This window comes from Octopus bimaculoides, chromosome 20 (assembly GCF_046866305.1).
Source record: "Octopus bimaculoides isolate indiv1 chromosome 20, ASM4686630v1, whole genome shotgun sequence".
Classification (NCBI taxonomy): Eukaryota; Metazoa; Mollusca; class Cephalopoda; order Octopoda; family Octopodidae; genus Octopus; species Octopus bimaculoides.
Window position 1 is genome coordinate 28,916,695 of NC_142947.1, and position 12,883 is coordinate 28,929,577.

The 12,883-nt window shown below is 39.3% G+C and overlaps 1 protein-coding gene across 3 annotated transcripts in view; it reads right to left on the reverse strand.

Moving 5' to 3' along the window:
- Positions 1-12,883, reverse strand: part of LOC106882375 (uncharacterized) — a 51,808-nt gene that overhangs the window by 27,115 nt on the left and 11,810 nt on the right. For all 3 annotated transcript variants that reach the window (XM_014933034.3, XM_089338295.1, XM_089338296.1), the window contains exons 3-4: positions 5,078-5,152; positions 1,758-1,833 (exon numbers count right to left, since the gene is read on the reverse strand). In XM_014933034.3, the coding sequence (XP_014788520.2) occupies positions 1,758-1,833; positions 5,078-5,152 (151 nt within the window). The remainder of the gene's footprint in view (positions 1-1,757; positions 1,834-5,077; positions 5,153-12,883) is intronic.

A 12,883-nucleotide genomic window follows, 5' to 3' on the forward strand; every position in this document is an offset into this window, starting at 1 on the left:
ATCAACCATGTGGACACATTTCTCTCCTATGACATCACGATTCTCTCTCACACACTGTCTTGCAACACAAAATACCTCAAGTCTTTGGTCCTCACAGTGCAAAACATTGGTAAATCTTTTATCTGCTTCCCCTCTGGCTAAATAAACCTGTCTCCGAGCTTCCCTTTTGGCAGTCTGATACACATTTAGTGTAATGATGATGCACCCAAGGATGGGATTTGAGCCAAAAACTCGGACTGTCCATATTTTAAACTCCAATTAAAAAATATACAACAAAGTGTATTTCCCACTTAACAATTTTTTTTTTTTTTAAATACAGACACTCAGAACTTTTAGCTTAAATTCCAGCAATGGACTACTCTTGAACAATATCAATACATCATAGTGACAACGAAATGAGGAACGTATCAAGGTGGCTGTGCAATGTGCTAAAAGCAACAGCTAAATTACCTAAATCACACACAAAAACTTAATTTGCATAATCTTTTGAATTCCCATGTGTAGAAGATAAATTCACGAAACTTTTCTGAAAATTCCAAAAAATAGAAAAGTTACAAGGGGATATATGGGGTGCTTAAACCAAAATTCTGCCCCTCCAACTAAAACAAAATGCTAACAGCTTTATTCTATCGCCACAGCATGAATTGAAACCACTGCCCTCTACCCAGGTTTGCGACAGTCACTGCAATCCACACTCCCTGCTTGCACCTTCTTGACAACACCTGACTGTGTATATTACAACCTTCGTGTCTCTCTTTTCTTTACTCCACCATCACATCTATGTTCTGATCCTTGTTACTTGTGAGTATACCCAGGCACTTCACCATCTCTCTCCAGCTCTCTCTTACACTTTTGTTGTTTCCTACTCTCTCTCTCTTTCCCCTGGCTGGGTAACCATGTACCTCCTCTATAGCAAGACACCTATTTCTGTTACTCTCTAACCTTTCATCATCTGAAATCAGATCATCTCCCCCAATGCCGTCTCCATTATAGCAAGACACCTGTTTCTGCATCTGTCTCTTTGTCACCCTCTAACTCTGACATGACTTCCCCTCCCCAAATGCACCTTCCCCTCTCATAATTCCTTGTCTTGCGAGTTACTTGGTGACCCTGCCAGTACTGGTTCCACATAAAAAGTATCCAGTCCACACTGTAAAGTGGTTGGCATTTGGAAGGGTATCCAGCTGTAAAAATCATGCCAAAACTAATCTCGCCTGTGCTAGTACCATGTAAAAAGTACACCAACACCAACCACTCTGCAGAGTCATTGGTGTTAGTTAGGGCATCCAGCCATAAAAACCCTACCAAAATAGACACAATAGTATAGGGTAGTTTTTTGACCTGGCCAGCTCCTGTGAACCATCATGGAAGATGGACATTAAACGATGATGATAATCTTTAGAAATTAGGAAAACAAAGATCACCATCAACATGAATAAAAGGGATAAAAAAAGGAAAAAGACAGAGGATCAAGCACCAGCAATAAGTCTGCTACTGAGTTTAGGTTCTCAGTTATATCATTTCACTAAACTTGTATTAATCAGATGTATTTGAAAAGGTCATGAATAACGCACTTCTAATTTCCTTCTTTTTCAAAGTTCTTAGTTTTCATGCCTACCTGTAGAAATCATTGAAAAACCATTGCAATGTATCCTATCTGAAATCATATGACAAACTCGTAAACATGAATGAAAAACAGAACATTACAATTTGTTTTTAAATTATTTGAAAAGAAAGCCATAAAAAAAAATTGTTACTGTTTTGTCTCTTCTTCCTCTTCCTCTTCCTCATCATCCTTTTCATCCTCTTCCTCTTCCTCATCATCCTTTTCATCTAAAAAAAACAAACAAAAAAAAACATCTTTTCAGCAAAACCAAATTCTAATCAAGATATCCAATGTTTTCTATAATAAAATAAAAATTAACCATCATCAATATAATATAGAAATATGGAACAATAAATTTGTAGCATATTTTTCAAATGTTGGGTTTTACAAAATAAAATGTTCTCTAACTTAATGTCATCAAATAAGGCATGGAAAAGTCAGTTCAAAAGCTATGATATTGTGCCGACCCCAAAATTGCATTAACCTTTTTGCAATCATATTTCTATTGAAATACACCATCCTGTTTCAATTAATTTTGAAAATAACAAATTTGATGGAATATTTTAATTTAGATCCACTTAAAGTGGTTTGTATTATAGAACCAGAGGTGGTCTTAGGTAGTAAAAAGGTAAAATGTGAAACCATCTCAAGCTTAAATCTAACTCATGTTGCATGTTTGGCATGCTGAAATTTTGCCATCACCTGTAATGCTTGCAATTTTGGTGTAATTATAAAAAGATAACAATTACATTTAGATTGAAAGAGCCAAGGATCCAAAGTACAAAATCCCAATGCATCATATATTATTTTATAGAAGAAAGTTGTAAGTAAACAATGAACACACAAAAGTCAAAGGGAATCTCTAACAGAAAACTAGAATTCCACAAAAATAATTAGCAGAATAGACACCCATAAAATAATATATTGTGCTGAATCAAAAGTCTGTACTGTTTTTCAATTGGTGGCATTGAAACGCATTTACATTTCTCAGGTGACAGAAGCATATGACATATTTTCTGAAAGGGGGGTATTTCAACACATCTTTCTATACTATTGTATGGATAGTTTACTTTTATTGTTTTTAAGTTAAAATAGGAGAAAATGAGACACAATTTCATCATTTGAAGCTCTTATTACTGGAAAGGAAAACATGTTGTGCTAACAAGATATGTGCAACTTATGGAGATGGTGCAATAACTGAGAAGACCAAGCAGTTTGCTAGGTTTAGGGGAATAAATTTTAATTTTGAAAAAAATGAATATTCTGGCAGGCCTACAGTCATTAATGATATCCAGATTGAAATGCTAGTTGAAAATAATCCGGACCACATGACACATCACTGAGATCCTCCACACATCTCATATGAGTGTTATAAGGTATTTAAAAACACGTGGATACATGAATCACTAAGAGGTTTAGGTGCCTCATAATTTAACAAAAAAAAATTTAATGGAATGCAGTTCCATCTGTGATTCTCTGCCCAAACTCAACAAAAGCCTATTTTTGTAGAAAGGGGGAGGGGGAACAGGTATTGGAAAATGGTTTGTTTACAATAATGTGGAACAAAATAGTCCTGGAGAAAATAAAAGGAACTACCTTCAATCAATCCTAAAGCTGGACACTAATCCAAAGGAGGTGACACTCTGTATTTAATGGGATTGGAAAGGCACTGTGTATTACAAACTACTTCTGCAAAATCAGACATTGAACAATTAGTTTCCAATTAAGCTGCTTAAATGAAGCATTCTAATGAAAAAAATCCAGAATTGGTCAATCAGAGGGTGTCACTTTCCTTCAGGTCAATGCTAGTCCTGTTCCTTTGCAGATCTGACAGAAATCAGTACAGCTTGGCTGGAATGTCCTACCACACCCATCATACTCACTTAATCTTGCACGTTCAGACTATCATTTATTTCCATCTGTACAAAATTCTCTAATGAGAAGAACTTCAATTCTTCAGAAGACTGTAAAAACCACTTAGGCAAGTTCATGACCAAGAAAGATGCCAAGTTCTAGAAGGATGGGATCATGAAACTGCCTCAAAGACAGTGACAGGTAGTGGAACAAAATGGGAAATCTATGGTTGAATAAAGCTACATACAAATGTCTAAATGTTGTTTTTAAACTTTACTTAAAAAACAGTATACACTTTTGTTCCAAGCCAATACATCAACTTCTTAGTTTAGTAGATATAATTGAAAATTCTGTAATTAATGCTGAGAATAGATGTAATGAGAGAATGAAAGCTAGCATATTTTATTCATTTATTCTTTTACATGTTTCAGTCATTTGAATGCGGCCATGCTGGAGTACCGCCTTTAGTCAACTTCATTGTAAGCCTTAGTACTTATTCTATTGCTCTCTTTTGCCGAACCGCTAAGTTACAGGGATGTAAACACAGCAACATTGGTTGTCAAGCAATTTTGAGGGGACAAACACAGACACACATACATATGGCGGGCTTCTTTCAGTTTCCATCTACCAAATCCACTCACAAAGCTTTGGTCGGCCCGAAGCTATAGTAGAAGACACTTGCCCAAGGTGCCACACACTGAACCCAGAACCATGTGGTTGATAAGGAAGCTACTTACCACATAGCCACACCTGTGCCTATAGAAGAAAATTCATAGACCTTTATCGTTACCACCTCTGGTGATGACAATACAAACCACTCATATGCACAGAGCAGTATGAAGTATGTATAAAAAAGTGGTGCTACATCATAATGAGGTAGGGTTACTGTCAAAATAGGCAGAGATTGGGAAGAAATGAACTGAGCTTTATATGTTGGATGTATAAAGCTATCCATCTTGAAGAGCAGAGTTCAAATTAGCTTAAACAGTAGTTGCACAATATAAATATAAGTAGATGTATACTAGAGATGTGACTATACTGGTACAGACATCTGATGCAGAGTGGAAAAGGTGTGTTGACAGTCTAAGGAACCAATGATAGAAAATATGAACATAAATAGTGAAACTGATGGGTATCACAGAAAGATTGTTGTTTAACCCCCAAGTTAGACCGTAATAAGCAGACCTATTATTAAAGATGTTCCAGCTGTGACAATTCTCTCTCCACCTTCCCCACTTATGTTTTCTAATATAACACTCCCTTCTTTACAGATAGAATAGGCTGGTGGAAATTTGGTTGCTAATCTTATCAGGTTAAGCAATCATGAAATGGCACCATGCTGTATGGTAACTTTATTTACCGGTTTCAGATTTAGAAAAATTGGGTGGGGTGGCGGTGGGGCTCAGTGATTTTAGAATAGTATAAGTTAACTAACTCCCAAATTCAAAGGGGATTCTTTATTCTAACACTTAAATGCATTTAAACAGATATGTCCAATTCTCCATTGCTCTAGTCATTCAAACCAACAAAGGAATTTCTATGTAGTCGCTCAACATGCTATAAATAGCAGCCAAATCTACATCAAATCACAGTTGAGAGAAAATAAAGATTAATTACCAGAAAATAATGTTATAGCCGGTAATTGTTGCCACAACCGTGCTAGCTTTCTTTCATACAGTTTCCGAGTGGTTTCTGAAAAATAACACATAAAAAAATTTACTTTAAAAGGAAATACATACAATACATGGTAATGCCTCATAATCTCTACTAGAGTTGAACAGGCTTATATAATCAAAGGCATTCCAGCTGTGAACAACTTGGCTTTTTCAGATGTGCAAGAAAAATAGGACATCATTCATCATAATTATTTAATCTCTGTTGTCCATGCTGGCATGGGTTGGAAAACTGGAAGGTTGCACCAGACTCCAGTGTGATTTAGCAAGATTTCTATGCCTAGATTCCCTTCGTAATGCCAATCACTTTGAGAGTGTAATGGGTGTTTTTATGTGCCACAGGCACAGGTGCAATTTGCATGCCACCAGTATCTGCAGTGACTGATTTTACTTGGCTTGATGGGTCTTCTCAAGCACAGCATAATGCCAAAGGGCTCGGTCATTTGTAATTGTCTCTGTGAGGCGCAATACTCAAAAGGTGCTTTTCATGTGCCACTGGCATCAGCCACCTTGCCTCTGTGAGACTCAATGCTCGTAAGGGGCTTTTTGTGTGCTACTGGCACAGGTGCCAGTTATGTGACACCAACATCGGCCATGACTACAATTTCACTTGGCTTGACAGGTCCTCTCAAGCACAGCATATTGCCAAAGGTTTCAGTTACTGGTTATTACCACCATGAGGCCCGAAGTTTGAACATCATGCTTCACCACCTCGTCCCATGTCTTCCTGCGTCTACCTCAGCCACAGGTTCCCTCCACAGTTAGAGAATGGCACTTCTTTACAAAGTTGCCCATGTCCATATATATCACATGACCATACCAGCACAGTCATCTCTCTTGCATACCACATCTGATACCTCTTATGCCCAACTTTTCTCTCAAGATGTTTAAACTCTGTCATACAAGTACACTGACATTGCACATCCAGCGAAACATACTGGCTTCATTTCTTTCAAGCCTACATGTGTCCTCAGCTGTCACAGCCCATGTTTCACTGCCATGTAGCATAGCTGTTCAGATACAGGCATCATACAATCTGCCTTTCCCTCTGAGGGAGAGACCATTTGTTGCCAGCAGAGGTAGGAGCTCTCTGAACTTTGCCAAGCCTCTTCTTATTCTCACAGCTACAGTCTCATAGGATCCACCTCCGCTACTAACTTGGTCACCTAGAAAACGAAGCTGTCTACTACCTCTAACTCACTCCCCACCCCTAGCAGTTGATGGAGTCTATTTTCTGTATATTCTCTGTGTTTATTGTACTTGTGTATCTTCCACACACTAAAGCTATTTTCTCTGTTAACCTTCCTCTGATACTGCTGCACCTCTTATGTGTGCATAGTTTCTCCCTATGCCTTTTCTATAGACTGAGCAGGGTCATCTACCTGAAGGGATTTGTGATTTGTCTGCCTTCCTACTTACTAAGATTTTGGTTTTTACTTGGTTAACTCTAAGGCCCTTCAATTCTAGTCCTTGCTTCCATACACCTGAAACTTCTCTAGTTCTTGTAGTGATTCAGCTATAAGAACAAAGTCATCAGCATAGAGAAGATCGCAGGAACAGCCTGTCTTCAATCCCTCTGTTATTGCCTGGGGGATTACGATGAAGAGAGTGTGGGGGTGAGGACCAATCCTTGGTGAACCCCTACTTCTACCCTGAATTCTTTGCTCACCTTAGTGACAGCACATGACTTGTATAACTCTAACCACCCACTTGTCTATCCCCGCATTGACCACCAGATAAGGGATCGGGGGACCCTGTCAAAGGCTTTCACCAAGTCAACAAAAGCCAAGTACAGAGGTTTATCTTTGGCTATGTATTTTTCCTGCAGCTGCCTTACCAGAAATATAGCATCAGTGGTGCTTCTCCCTGGCACAAAACCAAACTGCATCTCATCTAGACTAACTCTCTCCCTAATTAGTTGGGCTATGACCTGCTCTGTAACTTTCATCACCTGATCCAATGATTTGATACCTCTAATTATTTCTAAGGCACCACCTTTACCTTTGTAGCAGTTTTTTATGGTGCTGCTACATAAGTTATTGTGTATGACTCCTTCATGTACCACCTGATTTACAATATGGGTGACTAGAACATAACCCACACTGCCAGGTATTTTAAGTATCTCAGTGGTGATCCTTGATGGGCCAGGGGCTTTCCCCGTCTTCATATCCTTAATTGCATTATGTACCAAGGTACTCTCAATTCAGATAGCTGGTCCCTCAGTGGGGGCAATATCTGGCAGACTCTCTTCCTTCCATTCATTCTCTACATTCAGCAGTCTTTCAGAATGGCATTTCCAAGCCTCTTTTTTTTTTTTACAGAATCATTAAATGCAAGTGAGCCATCATCCACAGATACATTTCTCTCCTATGACATCACAATTTTCTATCACACACTATCTTGCAATCCAAAACACTTCAAGTCTTTGGTCCTCACATAGGCAAACTTCTTTTCTGCTTCTTCCCTGGCTAGATATACTTGCCTCCTAGCTTCCCTTCTGGCTATCTGATACAGTTCCCTGCTATCCAGGCCTGTTTCTTTGTTCTAATGGCCTTATCTCCAGCATCATTCCACAACCACGTCACCCTAGGTCTAGATGAGACTTTGCACCATTGGTCTGTGGCACTGAGCAAGCTGCCCCACAAGAATTCCCAGTTGCCCTCAATGTTACAAGTCTGTAGCTCCTCATCAAATTTCTCAATCAGGATGTCCCTAAATCCCTGACCATGTGAAGGATCCTTAAGCTGCAAAATTTTTTTCCAGATTGGTCTGCTTCTTGACACCCTTCTGGCCTGGACGCTAAAGTCACTAATGACTAGTCTATGCTGGGGAGTACATTCTTCACCAGGGAAGGTCTTTGTATTCAGGAGCAACCATGCATCTCACTGTCTGGTGAGAATGTAATCGATCTGGCTAGCATTGTCACTTGATTGGTAGGCTATCAGGTGGCTAACTGGCTTCCTGAAGTTGATGTTGCAGATTAATAGGTTATTCACATCACAAAATTCCAGTAGCCTTGTCCCCTCTTCGTTTTGGAAATCAATTCCATGGCCTCTGTGTACACCATGGAAGATACCAGGCTGCTGCCTGACATCCTCATTGAAATCCCCAGCCATGAACAAGATATCATTGTCGTTTGTCGTTGAGGTAGCCTGCAGAAGAATATCATAAAAGTGGTCCTTTTGTTCATTTGGTAGGCCCACTTGTGGGGAGGGTGCGTAGACAGAGATAATTGTCATTATACTATACTGCAAGACTAGCCTGAGCTTAAGTACTCTATCACATACTTTGACTACCTATATGACCTTATCCACCCATTTCTCTGCAAGAAGTATGCCCACACCACCTACCCCGTTACGTTCCCAGATTTTATACCTATGTGCTTTGCCGGTGAGGAACCTGGCTGAAGCTCCTCTCCACCTTACCTCTTGAATGTAACGTACATCAACATGCCTCTGTTCAAGCATCTCAACAATCTTGCTAGACCTACCTTTCACTGTGCCTATATTGACAGTGCCCACTCTGAAAACTGGGAAAAGGATGTGGGAGGGAATATGGGAAGGGGAGTACCTGAAAAGAAGGTCACATCAGCTGTTCTCGCTCTAACCTACCATCATTCAAACATGTTAAAATTGTTACCCCCAATTGGGAAGGAGTGTAATGTAAGCATTGTAAATATAAGTGTTATGAGCATTGTAAATATAAGCGTTATTGCTGCAAACATAAATAGGTTAATGTTGAAATTAAGTGAGCCGCTATTGGTTAGTCCATTATATTAGAGAGAAAGGGGTAGGTGGTTTGTTAATTTACTAAGTAATACATCTTTTTTTGGCACATGCAGTAGAGTGGATGATTGTTGGAGTGGGGTGGAGCTATGCAAGTCTTCTGATACAGAAATGAGGCAGAGCCTTGTAGGGGTTTCCAGTATAGGTGGTGAGGGCAGGAATGAGTGGGTGCATTGCGGACAAGTAATGGCCAACTTCACCTCATGAAACAGCAGTCACGATAGAAAGACACTAGTGATGCAGAGAGAGAGAAACTTGAAAGACTTTATTGCTGGAGAAATCATGGCTAGTATGAGAAAGACATAAGTTATAAAACAAAGTGAGAAGGTTTACAAATTTTAGAGAGAGAGAGGGAGAGATCTCTGGGGAAATCCTGGCAAAGTATGGAAACATGTCGGTTAGTATTATGAGTTAGGTGAATGAATGAATGATGAGCGATTAAAATTAGATAAATTTTTTTAGCTTAGCTGGTCATTTCACATGGAATAATAGTGTCAGCAGCAGAACAAGTAATGTGAAATTTGAAAAACCATGTGCGAAAGGCTTTTTATAATCTCCAGATGGAAGCGGCCAATTAAAAGACCAGCTCCACCTCAAGAAATAGCAGCCATGATAGAAAGACACTAGTGAGTCAGAGAGAAATAGAGAGACTTTATCATTGGAGAAATAATGGCAAGTATGAGAAAAAAAGACGAGAATGTTTACAAATGTTAGAGAGATTTTTCTTCAGATAATAGATTGCGATTTGCTCTTTATTTTTATCAGGTCAAAGAAACATAGAGAGGTTCACTCACTGGCTGATAATACCCTCTGATGGTCTCTCAAAGTGATTCCACATATATTACTTATATGAGAGGCACAGAGATGACTGTGCAGTTAAAAAGTGTCTTGCAACTACATGGTATTCATGACATGGTTTTCTACAAATCAGAAACTGTGCAAAGATCATGTATCATTATCCACATCATCCAGCAGAGCATGCTAGCTTCATTTCTTTCTAGTTTTGCATGTCCTCTGCATTCGCTGTCAAAGTTTCACAACCACACAGCATTGCTGTTCGTATGCTGGCATCATACAATCTGCCATTCACTCTGGGAGAAAGGCTTTTTGTTGCTAACAGGAGTAATAGTTTTCTCAACTTTCTCCAGCCAGTTTTTACTCTAGCAACTATAGTTTCAGCACATCCTCACCTCCTGCTAATTATTACCAAGGTACAGAAGCTGTCTACTCCCTCTACAGATCCTTCTAGGCGTTGCCGAAAAATATATTTCCCACATGCTCTTTGTATTTATTGCACCTATGCATCTGCCATGAAATCTACTTTCTCTGCTAAACTTCCTGTGAATCTACTACACCTCTTGTATGATTTAATTTGCACCAACCACATGGTTCCGGGTTCAGTCCCACTGTGTGGCACCTTGGGCAAGTGTCTTCTACTATAGCCTTGGGCCAACCAAAGCCTTCTGAGTGGATTTGGTAGACGGAAACTGAAAGAAGCCCGTCGTATATATGTATGTGTTTGTGTTTGTCCCCCCATCATCGCTTGACAACCGATGCTGGTGTGTTTACATCCCCGTAACTTAGCAGTTCGGCAAAAAGAGACTGATAGAATAAGTACTAGGCTTCCAAAGAATAAGTCCTGGGGTCGATTTGCTCGACTAAAGGCGGTGCTCCAGCATGGCTGCAGTCAAATGATTGAAACAAGTAAAAGAGTATTGAACAGGGTTGATTATCTAAAGAGATTAGTGTTCTGTCTGTTTTCCTGCTAACTAGAACTTTGGTCTTTGCTAAATTAACTTTAAGACCCTTTAATGACAGGCTTTATGTCCACATCTGGACTTTTATTTCTACAGTTTCAGTTTCGAGGGTGGGATGAAAAGTTCATAGGCTGACTATGAAGGAGTGATGGAACTGTGAAATCTTGAATGCATTAAATTTCAACTCTACTTATTAATAACTGCACTGTTTCTTTCCAGTTAAAATGACAACAGACTGTTCAAAAACTTCAAAAGTAACTAGTAGAGACTTCTTTTGAAAATGGACAAAAATTTGCACTGTGATGTTATCAAGTACCGACAGAAAATGGGTTTAGTCTCCAAGGACAGACATGCTGGCATAGTTGCTACATTAGGGGATGACAACAGTTCAAAAATGGGCAGCTGAATTTAGGATGGGAATAGAATCTTGAAGGTGACCCAAGGTCTGGATGTCCTACAACTTCCACCACCAACATAAACATTGATCATGTTCACCACATGGTGAAGGATGACAGGTGATTGTCTATAAAGCAAATAGCCAATGCTTTTATTATATCCCATGATATGATAGAGTTGAGAATATTCTAACTTGGCATGACAAAGGTTTCTACTTGGTGGGTACTACATCTTCTGATGCCTGATCACATCATCAGAAAATTTGGTATTGTTTGAAGCAGATCCAGCTGGTTTCCTTGAACGTTTCCTAAAGCCAGGATGAGTGTTGGGTTCATCACTTTAACCCAGAGATAAAGAGACAATCCATGCAATGCAGACACCCCTCCTCACTTGCTCCAAAGAAGGCCATATTTGTTTCATTTGCAGGGAAGGTGATGGCCTCAGTTTTTTAGGATGCAAAAGGCATTGTGCTTATTGGCTATCTGCAAAATGACCACACCATCAATGGAGAGTACTATGCCAACTTGTTGGGGCAGTAACAAAAGGCTATCAAGACCAAATGGCCAGGAATACTGATGAAAGGGTCTTGCTTCTTCAAGACAATGCTACAGCATACAAGTCTTTGTTTTCAATGGCTGCTGTGTGTGACTGTGGCTTTGAATTAGTTGATCACCCTGCCTATTCTCCTGATTTGGCCCCATCTGACTACCATCTGTTCTCTAACATGAAAAAATACTTGGCTGGGAGCCAATATCGCAGTGATGATGATGTCATATCTGCTATTGATGACTTTTTTGTCCAATAAGATGAAAGCTTCTTCACCAATGGGATCCAAGCACAGCAACACCAACAGAAGAAATGTGTGGACCACAAGGGTGACTATGTTGAAAAATAAACCTTATTTGGTCATATTCAAAGAGAGTATCTTGGTCAACCTAAGAACTTTCCAGCCAACCCTTGTATAAGAACAATGTCATCAGTATACAGCTCCCATGGATAGCCAGTCTTAAATTTCTCTGTTATGGCCTAGATTGGATAAATAGGAAGAGACTGATAGTTGAATCTTGATGAACTCCAACACACACAATAAAGTCATCATAGTACTCATTATCAACTCTGTACATGACTTGAATAGCTCTCACGAGTCATTCATTTACTACTTTCACAGCAACTACCAGATGAGGGAGTGAGACACTTTTAGTGGCTTTCTCCAAGTTGACAAATACCAAGTACAGCAGTTTGCTCTTTGCTAAATGATAAAAAAGAGCATCTGTAGTGTTTCTCTCCAGCACAAAATCAAGCTGCATCTCATCTAGATTTACTTTCTTTTTAATTAATTAAGCTATGACTCTTCCACTGACTTTCATAACCTGGTCCAGTAATTTGATACATCTGTAATTACTTCTCATAAGGCAACTCTTATACCCTTGTAACAATTGACTGTAATGCTGTTACACTATTTGTTGGATATACCTTCCTGAACAACCTGATTGACTAACAGGTGATTAGGCAGTATTGTACTCTGCTTGATATTTTAAACATCTCATTAGGTACTCCTCGAGAACCAAGGCCTTTCCCTCATCTTCACATTCTCAATTGAATCCCACACTGCTGCCAACAAGACTGGGTGGACCCTCTGTCAAGTTCACATTAGGAAGACTACTTCCCTTACTAAATAGACCAGTTTTTTCTAAGTCATTGACCTTGAGTTGGTTTCCAGTATTTGATTTCTCTCACTGAGGTCTTTTATTTTATGTGCGACTAAAAAGCAATCCAGGAATAAAGAAACTATACTGAATAAAAGTTGCTACA